At 36.6% G+C, this 15,821-nt stretch overlaps 1 protein-coding gene across 2 annotated transcripts in view; it reads left to right on the plus strand.

The window, feature by feature from the left end:
• The window catches only part of LOC131155693 (protein LOW PSII ACCUMULATION 1, chloroplastic), a 36,538-nt gene extending 23,486 nt beyond the window's left edge, over positions 1–13,052 (plus strand). Inside the window, exons 3-9 of one of the 2 annotated variants that reach the window (XM_058109004.1) lie at positions 9,354–9,489; positions 9,758–9,989; positions 10,105–10,262; positions 10,771–10,959; positions 11,805–11,905; positions 12,125–12,221; positions 12,772–13,052. In XM_058109004.1, coding sequence (XP_057964987.1) covers positions 9,354–9,489; positions 9,758–9,989; positions 10,105–10,262; positions 10,771–10,959; positions 11,805–11,905; positions 12,125–12,221; positions 12,772–12,846 — 988 coding nt within the window. In that variant the 3' untranslated portion in view covers positions 12,847–13,052. Of the gene's footprint in view, positions 1–9,353; positions 9,490–9,757; positions 9,990–10,104; positions 10,263–10,770; positions 10,960–11,804; positions 11,906–12,124; positions 12,222–12,771 lie in introns of those variants that run through there. The other variant, XR_009136881.1, reaches the window with a different exon arrangement.
• Positions 13,053–15,821: the final 2,769 nt, after the last annotated feature.

Below are 15,821 nucleotides of genomic sequence, written 5' to 3' on the forward strand. Positions count from 1 at the left end.
CCCCCCCCATGATTTGTAACCCATGATTGTTTCCCCCGTGCTTCCCCCCCCCCCCCCCCCCAATGCTTTGTTTTCCATGCTTGTCCCCCCAAGCTAAGTCTATATATACCTTCGTATTGTAAGAACAGAGATGAATAGAATTGAAATTGAATATTGAAGAAGCATTTCTTTGCTTGAGCTTGTAAAGCTTGTTCCTCTCCTTGTGAGTGAGTAGTGTGAGGCTACGGCATTCTCTCTGGAGATCAAGTGGTGAGAGACCACTAATCTATCCAGCGACTCCATCATCCCCTCCTCCATCTAACACTCTCACGGCCTCCATCAACAACACATGGCCACCCCCAACATACACCCACATGGTCACTTCCCCGACACTCCATAGCTATGTTTGTCTTGGCGTTTCAAAGGTTGTACGAAGGATTTACGGTGTGATCTAACTACGTGTGGAACAATGTCAAGTCATCCAAACAGTTCTCTTGGTAATTTCAGAACTTGTGTTTGAATCCTTGTTATATTTTGTGAACCATTGCTAGTAAATTAAATCACATCTTTGAATAACCCTTTTGAATCCATAGATTGCAACATTGACACTTTCTAGTTTAAATCACTTGAATGAATATTAGTTTGCTAACATAGAACTTATATTCTTGAATCTTTGAAATAGCAACTTTTCAGCATATAACTTGATTCCTTTGTGAAAGAACCAATTGAGACTTAATTGCTGAACAAGTCATAAACATTTTCAAAATCCTTGAACATGTGAACTAAAGCATGATTTATGGTGTTTATGTTTGGTTGATTTAATTCTTAAGTTAGTGTTTTGAGTGTATGTGCTTGTGTGAGGGTTGAAACTGTAGGACATAGGTCAACCAATCCTGTCTTACATCACAAACTCAAAACATTAAGAAGCTCCCCCAAAAAATCCAAATGATAGCTTTATGAAATCTGAAATATTTGTTTATCAAACATGTTACCAAATTTTTTAGAAAGAAGGGGGGAGGGGGGAGGTGACTCACCTAAAAGAAGTGGTTTGATGATTCTCATGTCCAGGTGAGGGTGCAACTATTAAGTGCTTTGTTGGAGGCTTCTAAAGGGATTAAAGAAATTGAGGGAGGCTCTATATCTAAAGATAAAACAAGAAGAGGATGAGGAGTCGCAGTGGTTAGACTTCATTCTGCAAGGGAATGATTCCTAGACAGATGGAATCTGGTTTTGCTGAGATGGGGGAGGGTTCATTAAAAGTGATCAATGTTAACAGAGATAATTTAGGATGTAACTAACTTAGTTAAACTCTTTTAATTTATATTTATATTGTATATATCAGTTGTAAATAATGCTGCAAATCTGGCAGCATTTTCCTGAAGACCTGGCAGCATTTAGGTGCTGGCAGCATGTTCCTGAAAACCTGCCAGCATTTAGGTGCTGAAAACCTGCCTGAAAATATGGCAGCAACTATGTAAATCTCTTTTTTATAATGAAAGCTAACCCTATGGAAAGGGCATTCAGACCAAAATTGATATGGTATTAGAGCCCCTCTTCTGACGTTGTTGTTCTCGGTTTCAACAAGTTCCATCTTGCTTTTCATGGGAGTCGGTCTTATCTGTGGTGTCCACGTTGGTGGTTTTTTGAGTTTTGTTGAGGGCTGCCAGAGTTTTTTTTTTTTTTCTTTAGTTGCGCACTCTGTCCTTGATTGCAGGCTGCTCATCTCGGTATTTTTCTTTTTTCATGGTGGCTGGGCATCTTTGTGGCTGTCAGCAGTTTCTGTGGTGGTCAGTAGCTTCGACTCCTCCTGGTGTGATCGACGAACGTGCTGTGTTTCTTCCTCTGTGTCATTTTTCATACACAGGGCAGGCTTGCTGTTTATTTGGTTGACTGCTTGGGCTTATTTTTTCTTTGTGCCTTTCATCATGTCTATTGAAAAGACTATCATTCAATTAAAAGGAAAGAATTTCCCTACATGGGAATTCCAATTTAAAATGTTCTTGAAAGCGAACGAATTATCAAATCATATTGATAGTTCTGCTCAAGTTCTCGTTGATGAAAAGGAATTTGCACAATGGGAGGTCAAGGATGCTAAGGTAATCTCTTGGCTGTTGGGGACAATTGAGTCTCACCTTGTGACCGATCTTCGCTGTTTTACTACGGCTCAGGCTATGTGGGATTATCTCCACTGTATTTACCACCTAGATCACAGTCCTCGGAAGTTCCAATTAGAGTTAGAAATTAGTAATTACAGTCAAGGTAATTTACCTATTGAACAAGTTTATTCAAGTTTTATTAATCTTGGAGTGAATATTTTGCTATTGTTCATGCTAAGGTTCCCACTGTGGCACTCGCTACTCTTCAAGTGGTTCATGATGAGAGTCAACACGATCAGTTTTTGATGAAACTTCGACCTGAATTTGAGCCGGTTCGTGCCAATTTATTGAACGGTAATCCAGTTCCTTCTTTGGATATTTATTTGGGAGATTTGTTGCGTGAAGAACAGCAGTTATCCACTCAAATGGGTATGACTTCTAAGAAGGTATTTTTTGAGGCTGTGAATATAGCATATGCAGCACAAGGAAGAGGGAGGAACAAGTTGCAGTGTTACAGTCGCAAGGAGTTTGGTCATATTGCTCGTAATTGTCCTAAGAAAGTTTGTAACTACTGCATGAAAGTAGGCCATTTCATCAAAGACTATTGGGTTCGGCCTCAACATTGCCAATCCCAAGCTTTTCAGGCTGTTGTTCAGTCCTTTTCTTCTTCTTCTGCATCACCCACTGTAAGCTCTAATTCGTTTGTTCTCACACTAGCAATGGTCCAACAGATGTATGCTTTTACAGCCTTAGGCCTGCATAGTACGGCTACTAAGTCAACTTCTTGGATTGTTGATTCGGGCGCTTCTAATCATATGACCGGTAATATGACGGGTCTCCATGATGTTCATAAGTATAAAGGCACACAAAATATTCAGATTGCTGATGGCAGTACTCTTCCAATTACTGTTGTTGGTAATTTGGGCTCTTCATTGCACGATGTTTTTGTCTCTCCTAGATTGTCCACCAATTTGCTGAGTGTAAGAATCGTCATCTCTTAGATTTCGTTTGTACTTTGTTGATTGATTCTTGTGTACCTTCTAAGTTTTGGGTAGAAGCTTTATCTACTGCTGTCTATTTGATCAATCGTTTGCCTACTGTCACTCTAAATTATAATTTTCCCTATTTTCGATTATTTGGCATTTCTCCTGAGTATCAAACACTTATAATTTTGGGTGTGTTTGTTTTCTTCATCTTCCACCTGTGTAGTGTCACAAGCTCGCTGCCCAGTCTTCATGTGTGCCTTTATGGGATATAGTCCTACTTAGAAAGGATTTGTTTGTTATGATGCTCATGCAAATAAATTCCAGATTTCCCGAAATGTGATTTTCTTCGAAAATCAATATTTATTTCAGTCTCAGGTTATTTATGATACTCCTATTACTCTTCTTACTACTTTTGATGATGTGTCTCCTTCTATTGAGCGATTTAAACCAGGTGTGGTATATCATCGACGTCCTCCTCCTTCTTCAACACCCCTTCTAGACACTGATCTATCATCTAATTCTGTGGTTCCTTGGCGCTCCACTCAGGTTACACACCCATCGGATAGATATGCTTTTCCTCATACCTCGCTTACTGCCACTCTTGAAACTATTTCTGTTCCTCACTCATATACCCAGGCAGCGAACCAAGCATGTTGGCAACAAGCCATGCAAGAAGAAATCCAAGCTCTTCAAGATAATCACACTTGGGACCTTGTGACTTGTTCCTCTGTTGTCAAACCTATTGGTTGTAAATGGGTGTATTCAGTCAAGTTTCGGTCTGATGGGTCACTGGACAGACATAAGGCCCGTCTTGTGGCTCTTGGGAATGGACAGGAGTATGGTATTGATTATGAAGAGACCTTTGCACCTTTTGCCAAAATGACTACCCTATGGACTCTCTTGGCACTTGCTAAGTAGCAGGGGTGGTCTCTCCAACAAATGGATGTAAAGAATGCTTTTCTACATGGGGATTTGAAGGAAGAAATCTATGTCTCCACCTCCCGGCATGTTTGCTACACTTTCCTCAGAGGTTTTTCGGCTACGATGATCTTTGTATGGACTGAAACAAGCTCCGCGTGCTTGGTTTGATAATTTTCACTCTACTTTGCTTGATTTTCAGTTTACTCAGAGCCAGTTTGATTCCTCTCTTTTTCTTCACAAGACTTCTGGAGGAATTGTATTGCTTCTGGTATATGTTGATGACATTGTAATTACTGGTTAATTAAGCAATTACAATAGCATCTCAAGGGCTTTTTTCACATGAAAGATCTTGGTCCCCTGCAGTACTTTATTGGCCTTGAGGTGCAGCTTACTCCGACTAGTATGTTGTTACACCAACACAAATACATGCAGGAAGTGATTTCATTGGCTGGTCTCCAATCAGCTAACTCTGTTCTTACTCCCTTGGAGGTAAATCTTAAGCTTCGTCAGGAGGAAGGCGAACTTCTATCAATTCCATCCTTGTATCGGCAACTTGTTGGGAATTTGAACTACTTAACCATTACTAATCCTGATATTTCTTTTGCTGTGCAACCAGTCAATCAATTTATGTAGGCTCCCCGACATCTTCATTTAGCCGCTGTCCGCCGCATTATCCGATATTTGAAGGGCACCTCTACACACGGGTTGTTATTTCGTAAGGGATCTTCCTTACAGTTGGTGGGGAATAGTGATGCTGATTGGGCCGGATGTGTGGATACATGTCGCTCTGTTACTGGCTGGTGCTTGTTCTTAGGCAATGCACTCATTTCTTAGAAGAGTAAGAAGCAAGACAGAGTTTCCAAGTCCTCCACTGAATCAGAGTATCGTGCTATGTCTTCTACATGCTTTGAGATCACACGGCTTCATGGGTTATTGGGTGAACTTGGGTTTTCTCAACTTCATCCCACTCCTCTTCATGCTGATAATACCAGTGCTATTCAGATAGCCGCTAATCCTGTTTTCCATGAGCGTACAAAACATATCAAAGTCGATTGCCACTCCATACGTGAATCCTTTGACAAACGAGTGATTACTCTTCCTCACATTTCCACCGAACATCAAACTGCAGACATATTCACTAAAGCTCTATCTCGGCACCGGCATCAGTTCTTGGTTGACAAATTGATGCTTCTTGAACTAGCAGCATCAATTTGAGGGGGGATGTTAATGGAGATAATTTAGGATGTAAATAGCTTAGTTAAACTATTTTAATTTCAGTTGTAAATAATGCTGCAAATCTGCCAGCATATTCCTGAAAACCTGCCAGCATTTAGGTGCTGGCAGCATGTTCCTGAAAACCTGCCAGCATTTAGGTGCTGAAAACCTGCCTGAAAATATGGCAGCAACTATGTAAATCTCTTCTATATAATGAAAGCTAACCCTATGGAAAGGGCATTCAGACCAAAATTGACAATCTATTGTGTATCTCTTCCTCAGATGTGGAAATTGGAAATTGATGTTATGAAGAGCTGGCCTCTAGTTAGGAGTTGAAGAAAGTGAAGATAGCCAATTTTTCAAGGGTGTTGTTTTATGAGTTTAAAGATAGGGTTTTCAAGCTTTGTGAAGAGATAAAAAATAAATAAATAAATATAGGAGAAAGAAAGGAGAAAGTGTTTGGAAAAGACAGCAAATGATAGCAGTAGAAATAGAGAACTTAAGAGATTGGATTTTTCTATTAATTATGAAGGAAACGGTTTTGGTTTTTTTCCTCTTTTTTTGGCGGGGTGGGGGGGCGGAGTGGGATGGAAGGGGGGCAGAACAAAGATCCAGTGAGGCAGGGAACAAAGTGTCTCTTTCGACAATATATTGAAGCAGATTATTTTGTAGAACCGTAGGTGAATAAATGACTTAAATAAGAGGGTAGTGGTGGACAAACTAGTTGAGGTCTTGGAGGGTTGATATTGTTTGTATGTAGGAAAGGAAACCAAATTGAATTCAGTATCTAACTTATGCAAGTTTGGAATGCATTTCAGGTGTTAGGGTATGTAAATTATTGTATTTGAAGGCTAATGGCTCACCTAATGGTGTTTGTGTTTTGTGGAAGACCTCAGTTGTTGACTTGCAGGACTTCTTTTAAGGGTTTTATTGCTTTTATGCCTGTTGAAGGAGCAGATAGGTTTGTTTGGATGTTCACAGGATTGTGTGGGCCACATGATGAAGATAGGAGGGATGTCCTGTGGAATTGAATGCTCTTGGTGAAAAAAAACCAAACTGTCCTTGGGCTTTGGGGTGGAGACTTTAACAATCTTATATCCCCATGAAAGAAGTGAGGATAGAAGGGATACAATAGATTTAAGGAGTTTTTGAGGCTTCGTAAATGTGAACTCATTGCTGGATCTGCCACTGTCGGGTGGGATGTTTACTTGGTCTAATTTTAGGGAGAGTCGTACTTTATCTACAATTGATACATCCTTGGTTTCAACTGAGTGGAGTACTGTTCCACTTCAATACAGAACATCTTCCCAGAGTGGTGTCAGATCATCACTCTATTCTGCTGGAGGTTAGAGGATTTAGGAAAGGCCCAATACCATTGCACTTCAAAAGTATGTGGCTTAAGGTTGACGGGTTTAAAACAGTGGTGAAATAATGGTGGTAGGAAATAAGTGTGGAAGGACATGCCAGAAATATGATAAGTTCAAAATTGGAGGGTCTAAAAGCAGAAATAAAGAAATGGAATCTGTTAAGAGTTTCAGATTGAATGTTAGAAAGGAGAACTTGTGGAAATAAACAGTTGGATAGAATTTTATTTATTTATTTTTGGTGAAGAAAGATCTTCTTAATGTGATTGGGGTGGAAGAAGTTTCTTGGAGACAAAAATCAAGTGCTCTTTGGCTAAAGGAAGGACATAAAAACGTGAAAAATTTTTAAATAGTTCGCAAACATTCACAACAAATACACTCGCATTAGCAAGGTGGAGGTGGATATAGGATTTATGAAGAGGAAGAGGAGGTGAAGAATGATATATGCAACTTCTACAAAATCCTCTATACAAACTGCTGAATCAAAGACCTTTGGGTGAAGGCATAGAATTTGAAGGAATGGGGAAAGATCTGGTAAGCTGGTTTAAGGCATTTGCTGATCTTCATGAGTGGGATATTTTGTGAAATAGAATGAATACCAACTTTGTGGATTTGATTCTGAATAAGCAACTTGTGTATTTCACTGGTTTGGTGGGGCATGTTTACAAGTTCATATTGGAAGTCCTGGCCTGGAGAAAAAGTGGTGGGAAAGGTGGAGGGATCTTTTTTTTTTTTTTTTTTTTTGCGTGTGTTGGGGTGGGGGATTGCAAATCATCTTGACACGGCATGAATCGCCAGTGGAGTTGTTGCTAGCAAATTAAAGGAGTGTAATATAGGGATTGTTTGTAAGTGGGATATGGAGAAAGCTTATGATCATGCATGTTGGGATTTTCTCATCTGTGTTATGTGTAAAATAATCTTTGGCCCGCAATGGTGGAAATGGATTGGAAGTATACTTCTACAGTTCTACTACACCTACTTTCTCCATCCTCATGAATGAGAGACTTAGGACTTTTTTCACTTTTCCAGAGCCTAAGGCAAGCCATTTCCTTTGTTCCTTTAAATTTTTGTAATGGAGTTTCTCAGAAAAATGCTCTCTAATGCAATGCATTATGGCCGTTGGGAGAACAGAAGAAAACAGGAGGGAAGTGGTGAAACAACCAATTACAATCATGGGGTTGAGGCTGGGGGAAGAAAATTAGGAAAGGATGGACTGTTTCTTTAATAAAGTTTTTTTGAAGTGGAAAACTAGGGATCAGTTTTCTTTGCCATGATAGTGCGAGAAAGAAAAGCTTTTGGGGGGGGGGGGGGTGTTGTAGATCGTGAAAATGAGGGGATAACTGTGGAGGGAAGGAATCTCATGGGGTTTAGGCTGGGGAAAAAAATTAGGAAAGGATGGACTGTTTCTTTAATCAAATCTTTTGAAGTGGGAAACTAGGAGTTGGTTTCCTTTGCCATGATAGATGGTGTGGGGATTCCCCTTTGAAGATGCAATTTCTGGAATTGTTTATGCAGGCTTGAGATAAGAAACTCTTGTGAGTTCTTATATGCTTATTCAATCTGGGATGTTCCCTTCCCAAGGTCAACCCAGGCTGGGTGCTGGAAATTTGAATGCTTGTATATATGAAATCTTAATAGTGTGGGGGGAGGATGGAATGAATATAAAAAGTGGCTGTTTTGAACTTGTGTTTTTTCGGGACCATTGACTATGGAAACCATGAAAGAAATTCTTCTCCTTGGAGAGTCATTTGGGAGACTAGTTGATGTTGGATGGGAAACGGGTAATTGGATGGATCACTATGATCCAATTTGGAGACCAATTTCAAAGAATAGGATCAAGAGATTGTTGTCTTAAAAGCCCAAATGAGTTTGTTTGTAATAGATGTTTCATTTAGAAGTATATTCGTAATTTTTTTGTATCTTTAGGGTTTTATTTATAAATTCCTTGTAATTTAGGCTTTCTTATAAATGTGAAAAAACCACGCAAGTGGCAGTTTTCTCAATTTGACAGTGGGATTCTATGTGTGTTTTCCCCCCACTGTATCTTTTACTTCATCCTTCTCTCTTTTTCTTTCTTCCTTCTTCTCCCCTTCTTTTATCTCTCTCCCTATTTTCCCTCTGGCAGCACACCTCACTGCCTGCTTTGCATTATTTCCCTTGCAACTGCTCTGCATCACTAGTGCTGCCACTAAGGAGGTTTTTTTTTTTTCTTTTGAAAGTTCATTGGAATGAGATTTTGACACATGAAAACCAGAAGAGTGGCAAAGTGCTGGTGAATGGATGCTTCCTGCATTAGAGTGAGATTGAGATGGATCATCTTCTAGTTTTACATCTGGACAAGGAAACTGCATGATAGTGCTTTGGCTATGATGGGAGTAAATGGGTGGCAGGAGGATCTGTCTTGGGGGACTTGTATGTTTGAGGGGCATTAAGACTGACAAAGAAAGAAAGAAGATTGTAGAGTTGATCCCTCTTACTATTTTTGGATATTGTTGTGGGGAAGAAATTGTGGGGCTTTTGAAGGAGTTGATAATGTAAAGAGTACATAGCTCAAAACATTGTATTTTTAATTTAGTGGGCATCCTTTTGTCCATAACCAGGCTGCCATTGATTTTATTGGTGCTATTTCCTTGAAAACTCTTCTGTCGTACTTTGGTTGCACCATTTTGTTGCTCTTAATAAATTTTTCTCTTTTCTTAACAAAAAAAGCTGTGTCAAGCAACTTGTGGTGGTTGGTATTTGGTTTGTTAAGCTGAACTGATAGATAAATATTTGCTTTCTTTTTGAGGAAGGGGGGAAGGAAAGAAAGCTGCTGATTGTCTGCGTACTGCTTTGAGAGAATATAACCTCAAATTTGGCACAATTTTAAATGATCCAGACTTGGCTTCCTTTAGAGCTTTGCCTGAATTTAAGGAACTGCAAGAAGAGGTTTGTTTCAATTTTTGTTATATAATATCTATTTTTACCTGCTTCTAATCATTTTTAAGCATCTCAGGCTTATTATTTGATAAAGCTGAAGATTGCATCTCTCAGTTTGTTGTGCTTTTATTCCCTGTCGGATCAGTTCCCTTTTCACCCTCATGGAAAAATTAAGTTCAATAAATTCTTTAGAGTTTTAAATATAACTGAGTCCTAGGCATGGTTTCTTTTCATTTGGGGTGGATCATAATTTTGAATAAAGTTTTGTTCAATACAGGCAAGGTTGGGTGGAGAAGATATTGGATACAGTTTTCGGAGAGATCTCAAACTCATTAGTGAAGTTCAGGCACCATTTCGTGGAGTAAGGAGATTCTTTTATGTGGCACTTTCTGCAGCTGCAGGAATTTCAATTTTCTTTAACATACCCAGGCTATATCGTGCAATTAAGGGTGGGGATGGTGCTCCAGATATCTGGGAAACTGCTGGAAATGCTGCCATTAATATTGGAGGTAAAAAAGCAAGCTTTTGAAGTTGCATCAGGAGCCATAAATCTTTGATTTGGATGTGATTTACCTACCAACTTGTTTCCTAAAATGTCTAAGCTTTTAAATCAGTGATCTACAGGTATTATTGTCCTTGTGGCATTATTTTTCTGGGACAACAGAAGAGAGGAGGAACAACTTGCACAAATATCCCGAGATGAAACATTATCAAGGTTGCCTTTACGCCTTTCAACTAATCGGGTTGTTGAACTGGTGCAACTGCGAGACACAGTCAGGCCAGTTAGTATCAAAACATTCTTTTGAAGATTGGTTGCATGATCTTAGATGCTTAGAAAAGAATTTTTTTCTTTTTACTTAAGAAATTATAATTTCTAGGACCTGAACAATTATCACGAAGGATCTATCCCAGTATGGTTGTGGTTACGAGAAGTGAAATCTTGTTTCATCGTCCCTTTCTAGGCAAAGCAAAACCCTATATGTAGAGACATCAGAACCTGAAAAAAAAAAATTTATTATGTGAAAAACATAAATTACTTGTGTTTCTCCATAAGAAGCTTACCCCAAAAATTTTCAAATATTTTATAAGCTTATCTATATTACTATGTTTTGGTACAAGGCTCTCTTGCTTTCATTTTTTGAATCTAGTTTCATCCATGTGTAACTCTTTAAATGAACCTAAAAATATAACCTTTCCAAATGTAATTGCAAGTAGGTAATTGTTCACTGCTTTCTCTGAATTTGCTATTCCCTTAAGTCTTAATATGTTGATCCATAAATGTGTATTTAGGTTATTTTAGCTGGGAAAAAAGAGACTGTATCTTCAGCTATTGAGGAGGCCGAGAGGTTCCGAACTGAACTCCTTAGACGAGGTGTTCTTTTGATTCCTGTAATATGGGGCAAAGATAGGGCAGCACAAATAGAGAAGAAAGGCTTTGGCCTTCCTCCAAAGGCAGCTGCTGCTCTTCCTTCCATCGGGGTAAGATTTAAGAGTTCCTATATGCATTGCTATCATAATTACCATCCTAACAGCTACAACATTTTTCCTGGCCACAATTCTTATGTTGTTTATACTATTGTTTATTTCTTTATGCCACAAGAATTGTCATGGAAATTGTAGTTTTTTTTTTTTTTTTTGGAAAAAGAGGGCGGCACCTCCTAAACTTTATTAGAAAACCCCTCACTTATGGCGGAGGAAAACCGTGGTTACAATTTTGAGACTTTAGGACAATAAAAACAAAATTCCAAGACCCTAAAACTAACTTAACCAACATAAACCAAACCAAAAAACCAAACACCAGCAACCAAAAAAACTAAGAAACTAAACTACTAAAAGTGAATTAACACAAAACATCATAAGCGCAAAGAAGGAAAACCCAACAAGTCCAATCGAATCATTCCCCTGACTTGCTGAGGAAGATCATCTTGGCAACTATATGATTGAGAAATACCAGATTCACCCTGTTTGGCAAAGAAATCTGCACTTTTATTCGCCTCCCTGTAAACATGTTCCACTTTGAACTTTTATTCACCTCTCTTAATGCCTCGTGGAAATTGTAGTTATTCATCTAATGGACTGAAAATCATGTATCCTAAGTGAAGCTTGAGTGTAGATGCTTGCACTTGTCTTTGAATATGCTCATGCTCCAAAAAGTTTTGTGCCATGTAATCATATTGGCATGCCCTTCATTTAAGAGCAACTGTGGCAAGTAATGAAATCTACATGAGGCTTAATATTCTAAGTTCTATATGCATGTGAAGCATGCTTAAAATTTCTAGTTTTTGTTTGTTCTTTTGAAACCATATGTGATGGCATCATGGTAGGAAGATTTTGAGAAACGAGCTCAATCAATAACTGCAAAGTCAAGGTTGAGAGCAGAGGTTCGATTTAAGGCGGAGATTGTATCGCCTGCAGAATGGGAAAGGTATGGTGCTTTCCTACGTCGTGTTTTTTCCATTATCTTCTATTTTGGATGACCAAAAGTGACCTATATTAATACGTAAGCGTCACAAGGGACGGATTGCTTCTTCAAAACACATTTTCCTACAGTTCATTTTCGGTTTTCTGCTTTTAATTGGACATAGATTCCAGCCTGCTAGACTGTTCAGTGCTTAATTTCTTGTCATTTTTTGCATTTATTCAGATGGATAAAGGATCAACAAAAGTCTGAAGGAGTTACTCCTGGTGAGGACGTCTACATTATACTTCGTCTAGATGGTCGTGTGCGAAGATCAGGCAGAGTGAGTGCACATCATAGAATGCTTCTATTACTATCTTTTCCTCAGACATGGAATTAGATAATGATTCTGTGCTTCATTGTTTACAGAATGTGAAAAACAAAACCCTAAGGAGGCATTGAATAAAATTAAGCATTAAGTACTGAACACTGCAGTTTTAAATCTATGACACCGGTTTTTGAATATAACTTAAGTGTCTGAAATTGATTTTTAAATTGTTTGTATTTGGTAACTACTAACTAACCAGTGAAGATGTGTTTGAAAAAGGGTTCAAGAGAGATAAACAAATGTATCACAAAAGACATGGAGTTTTGAAATTTCTCTGTTTATACAAAATGTTCATTATAGTCTCTGAGGGCTTATGGAGCAATGCTACTTCATTGAAATTTAGCTGTTAGGAACATAACCACTATTCAGAGGCAATTAAGTGCAAATAAACAAGGCCTAAGATGGACAACTGGGGTATGTTATTTTGAAGATTATTATTATGAACTTGTAAATATCCATTTGATATCGTGTTAATTTTCAGCAACAAATTTGTGTCTTTTTGCAGGGCATGCCTGACTGGCAACAGATTGTGAAGGAGTTGCCACCAATGGAAGCACTGCTAAGCAAGCTGGAAAGATAGGAATTGATTTACTTCAGTTTTGCTGTGGAGAGAGAGAGAGAGAGAGAGAGAGAGAGAGAGAGTTAAGTGATTATTATTATATTATTTGAAAAAGATGGTTCCGAGTGTGTTCGAGTGCTGAAATTTGTTCTTCCACAATTTGTAAATATACTACACTAAACTGGGATGATGCGAATTTCGAGAATAAGAGCAAAATATTTTAGGAATTGGAATTGGAGATGCTGAGTTGTATCTATTTGCTGGATCCCGTACTGCATAGCTCTTTTTCAGCTTTGTTAAATCTTCAAAGCCCATTGTGAGGAACATCTTTGGCCTAATATACTTTTCTTTTGGGAGAATGGTGTCCTTAACCTCGTTTACAGGGACTGGATGCACCTTCTGTAGCATAAAGAATGCAGTTCAATTACTTCGAGATACTGGTTTTTGGGCAGCAAGGTACCACTTCCACAATAGTCCCAATGGGGGAACATGCATAAAATGATCTGGTTGAACATATTCAGAGCCCACCTGTTATCCACAGTCTATACCATATTCTCCCCTTCTCTTCAACACAATTCTAATGGTTGTCTCAGCATCCATTATGACATGGGTTCGGAAAATTAACATTATATTTATGGTCTGTTCGATCAAACGTTTTGCAGGGAGAAAGGAAAGGAAAGAAAATGAAAATAAGTAAGAAACTTGTTTTTCCTTATATTTTCCTTCTCTATCAAATTCTATCCCAAATGAGATTTATTTTAATGACTAAAAATTAAGGAAAGCCAAATAATAATGGTGGATAAAACTAATTTTTATTTATAAATTTGATATATATTTTTTACCTTCTCTCACACTTTCCTTGATAACCAAATATGAAAGTGTGGATATCTTCACATTTTTTCTTTCTTTTTCTTAATATTATCTGAATTCTTAGGGTGTGATTGGATCAAGGATTTTGTTTAGAGAAAAGAAAGGAAAGGGAAAAGAGGAATCTCATTTTCCATTATATTTTAATATGATTAAAAATATGAAAAAGTCAAATATTAATGATGTAGAGAATCAAAGTATTGTTCGTAAAATTGGTGTATTTTTTATTTTTTTAATTTTTCTTGATGACTAAACATAACAATATAAATTTCTTGATATTTTCCTTTTCTTAGTGTTTTTTGAGTTCCAAAAGGAGCCTAAATGAATGAAGTTGAAACCTTGAACAAGCTTGTTGGATTCACATGGCACTCATTTCAAACTCTTCCAAACAAGTTAGCCAAAGACTTTTTGTCAAGCATATGTGCACATACTATAAATATCACCAACACGTGAACAAAGATTATATAATAGAAGAAAACACGCCCCGGGCATATAGCAGAGTGGCAACGGCGATCCTCAGAACATGTTGGTAACCTCAATTATTAATATTTAGTTTTTCTTAATTTTTAATTATATAAAGTAAACTTTTATTTTTAATAGAACTTCATATAAAAGAAAAATATAATAAAAAAATTTTTTATTTTTCTTTTCTTTTCTTCAAATAAAATCCTTTCTAAACAGACCCCAAAAGTCTATTTAAATCAAGAATTTTATTTGGAAAAATGAAAGGAAAGGAAAATAAGAAAGAAACCCATTTTCCCTTGTTTTTTCCTCCTCTATTAAACACTATTAAAAATAAAAATTTATTTTAATATGACTAAAAATTAAGAAAACTAAATATCAATGATATATAAAATCAAATTTTTGTTCACAGATTTGATATATCTTTTATATTTTTTTTCTATCTTTCTTTAATAACCAAACATAAAAATATAGATTTCTTGATATTTTCTCTCATTTCCTTAATATTTTCCGAGTTTCAAATGAAAATGATTTACTTGTATCATTCGTAGAAAAAAGTGAGATTGTATGTATATCTTGGAAGATACATATTGTAAAGTCATCTCTTGAGAATGACATATCAACATCTCTATACATTACTGATTCTACAGGTGTGTTTGGATCAAGAATTTTGTTTGGGAAAAGAAAGGAAAGGAAAAGGAAGAGAAAACTCATTTTCCGTTATATTTTCTTTCTATATATATTAAATACTACTAAAGAAAATTTATTTTAATATGATTAAAAATATGAAAAGTTAAATATTAACGATGTATAAAATTAAAGTATTGTTCGTAAATTTGATGTATTTTTATTTTTTTATTTTATTTTTCTTGATAACCAAACATAACCATGTAAGTTTCTTGATATTTTCATTTCGTTAGTATTTTTCGAGTTCCAAATGGAGCCTAAATGAAAGCCTGGTGTGCTTGAGGTTCAAACCTTGAACATGCTTGTTGGATGCACATGGCACTCGTTTCAAACTCTTCCAAACAAGTTAGCCAAAGACTTTCCCTCAAGCCTATGTGCAGATCATCAACACGTGAACAGAGATTATATAATAGAAGAAAACACAAATGAATAGTCACAGTGCACATGGTAAAGGCCATTTGAAATTTTCAAAATATTAAGAAAAGAAAAGGAAATATCACGGAATCAATATTTTCGTGTTTGGTGATTGAAAAAAGTAAGAAAAATAATAAAAAGAATACTAAATTCATGAACAAAATTTTGATTTTACACATTATTAATATTTAATTTTTCTTAATTTTTAATCATACATAAATAATTTTTTATCTTTAATAGACCTTAATATAAAAAGGAAAATGCAATGAAAAATGAATTTTCTCTTTATTTTCCTTTTCTTTTATTTTCCTCAGGTAAAATCCTTTCTAAACATACCATAAGGGTCTATTTGGATCAAAAATTTTATTTGGACAAAAGGAAAGAAAAGGAAAATAAGAAAGAAACTTATTTTCCCGTGTGTTTTCCTCCTTTATTAAATACTATTAAAAATAAAAAGTTATTTTAATATGACTAAAAATTTAAAAAACTAAATACTAATAATATGCAAAAATCAAAATTTTGTTCACAAATGTGATATATTATATATATATATATATATATATATT

This window comes from Malania oleifera, chromosome 5, assembly GCF_029873635.1.
Source record: "Malania oleifera isolate guangnan ecotype guangnan chromosome 5, ASM2987363v1, whole genome shotgun sequence".
Classification (NCBI taxonomy): domain Eukaryota; kingdom Viridiplantae; phylum Streptophyta; class Magnoliopsida; order Santalales; family Ximeniaceae; genus Malania; species Malania oleifera.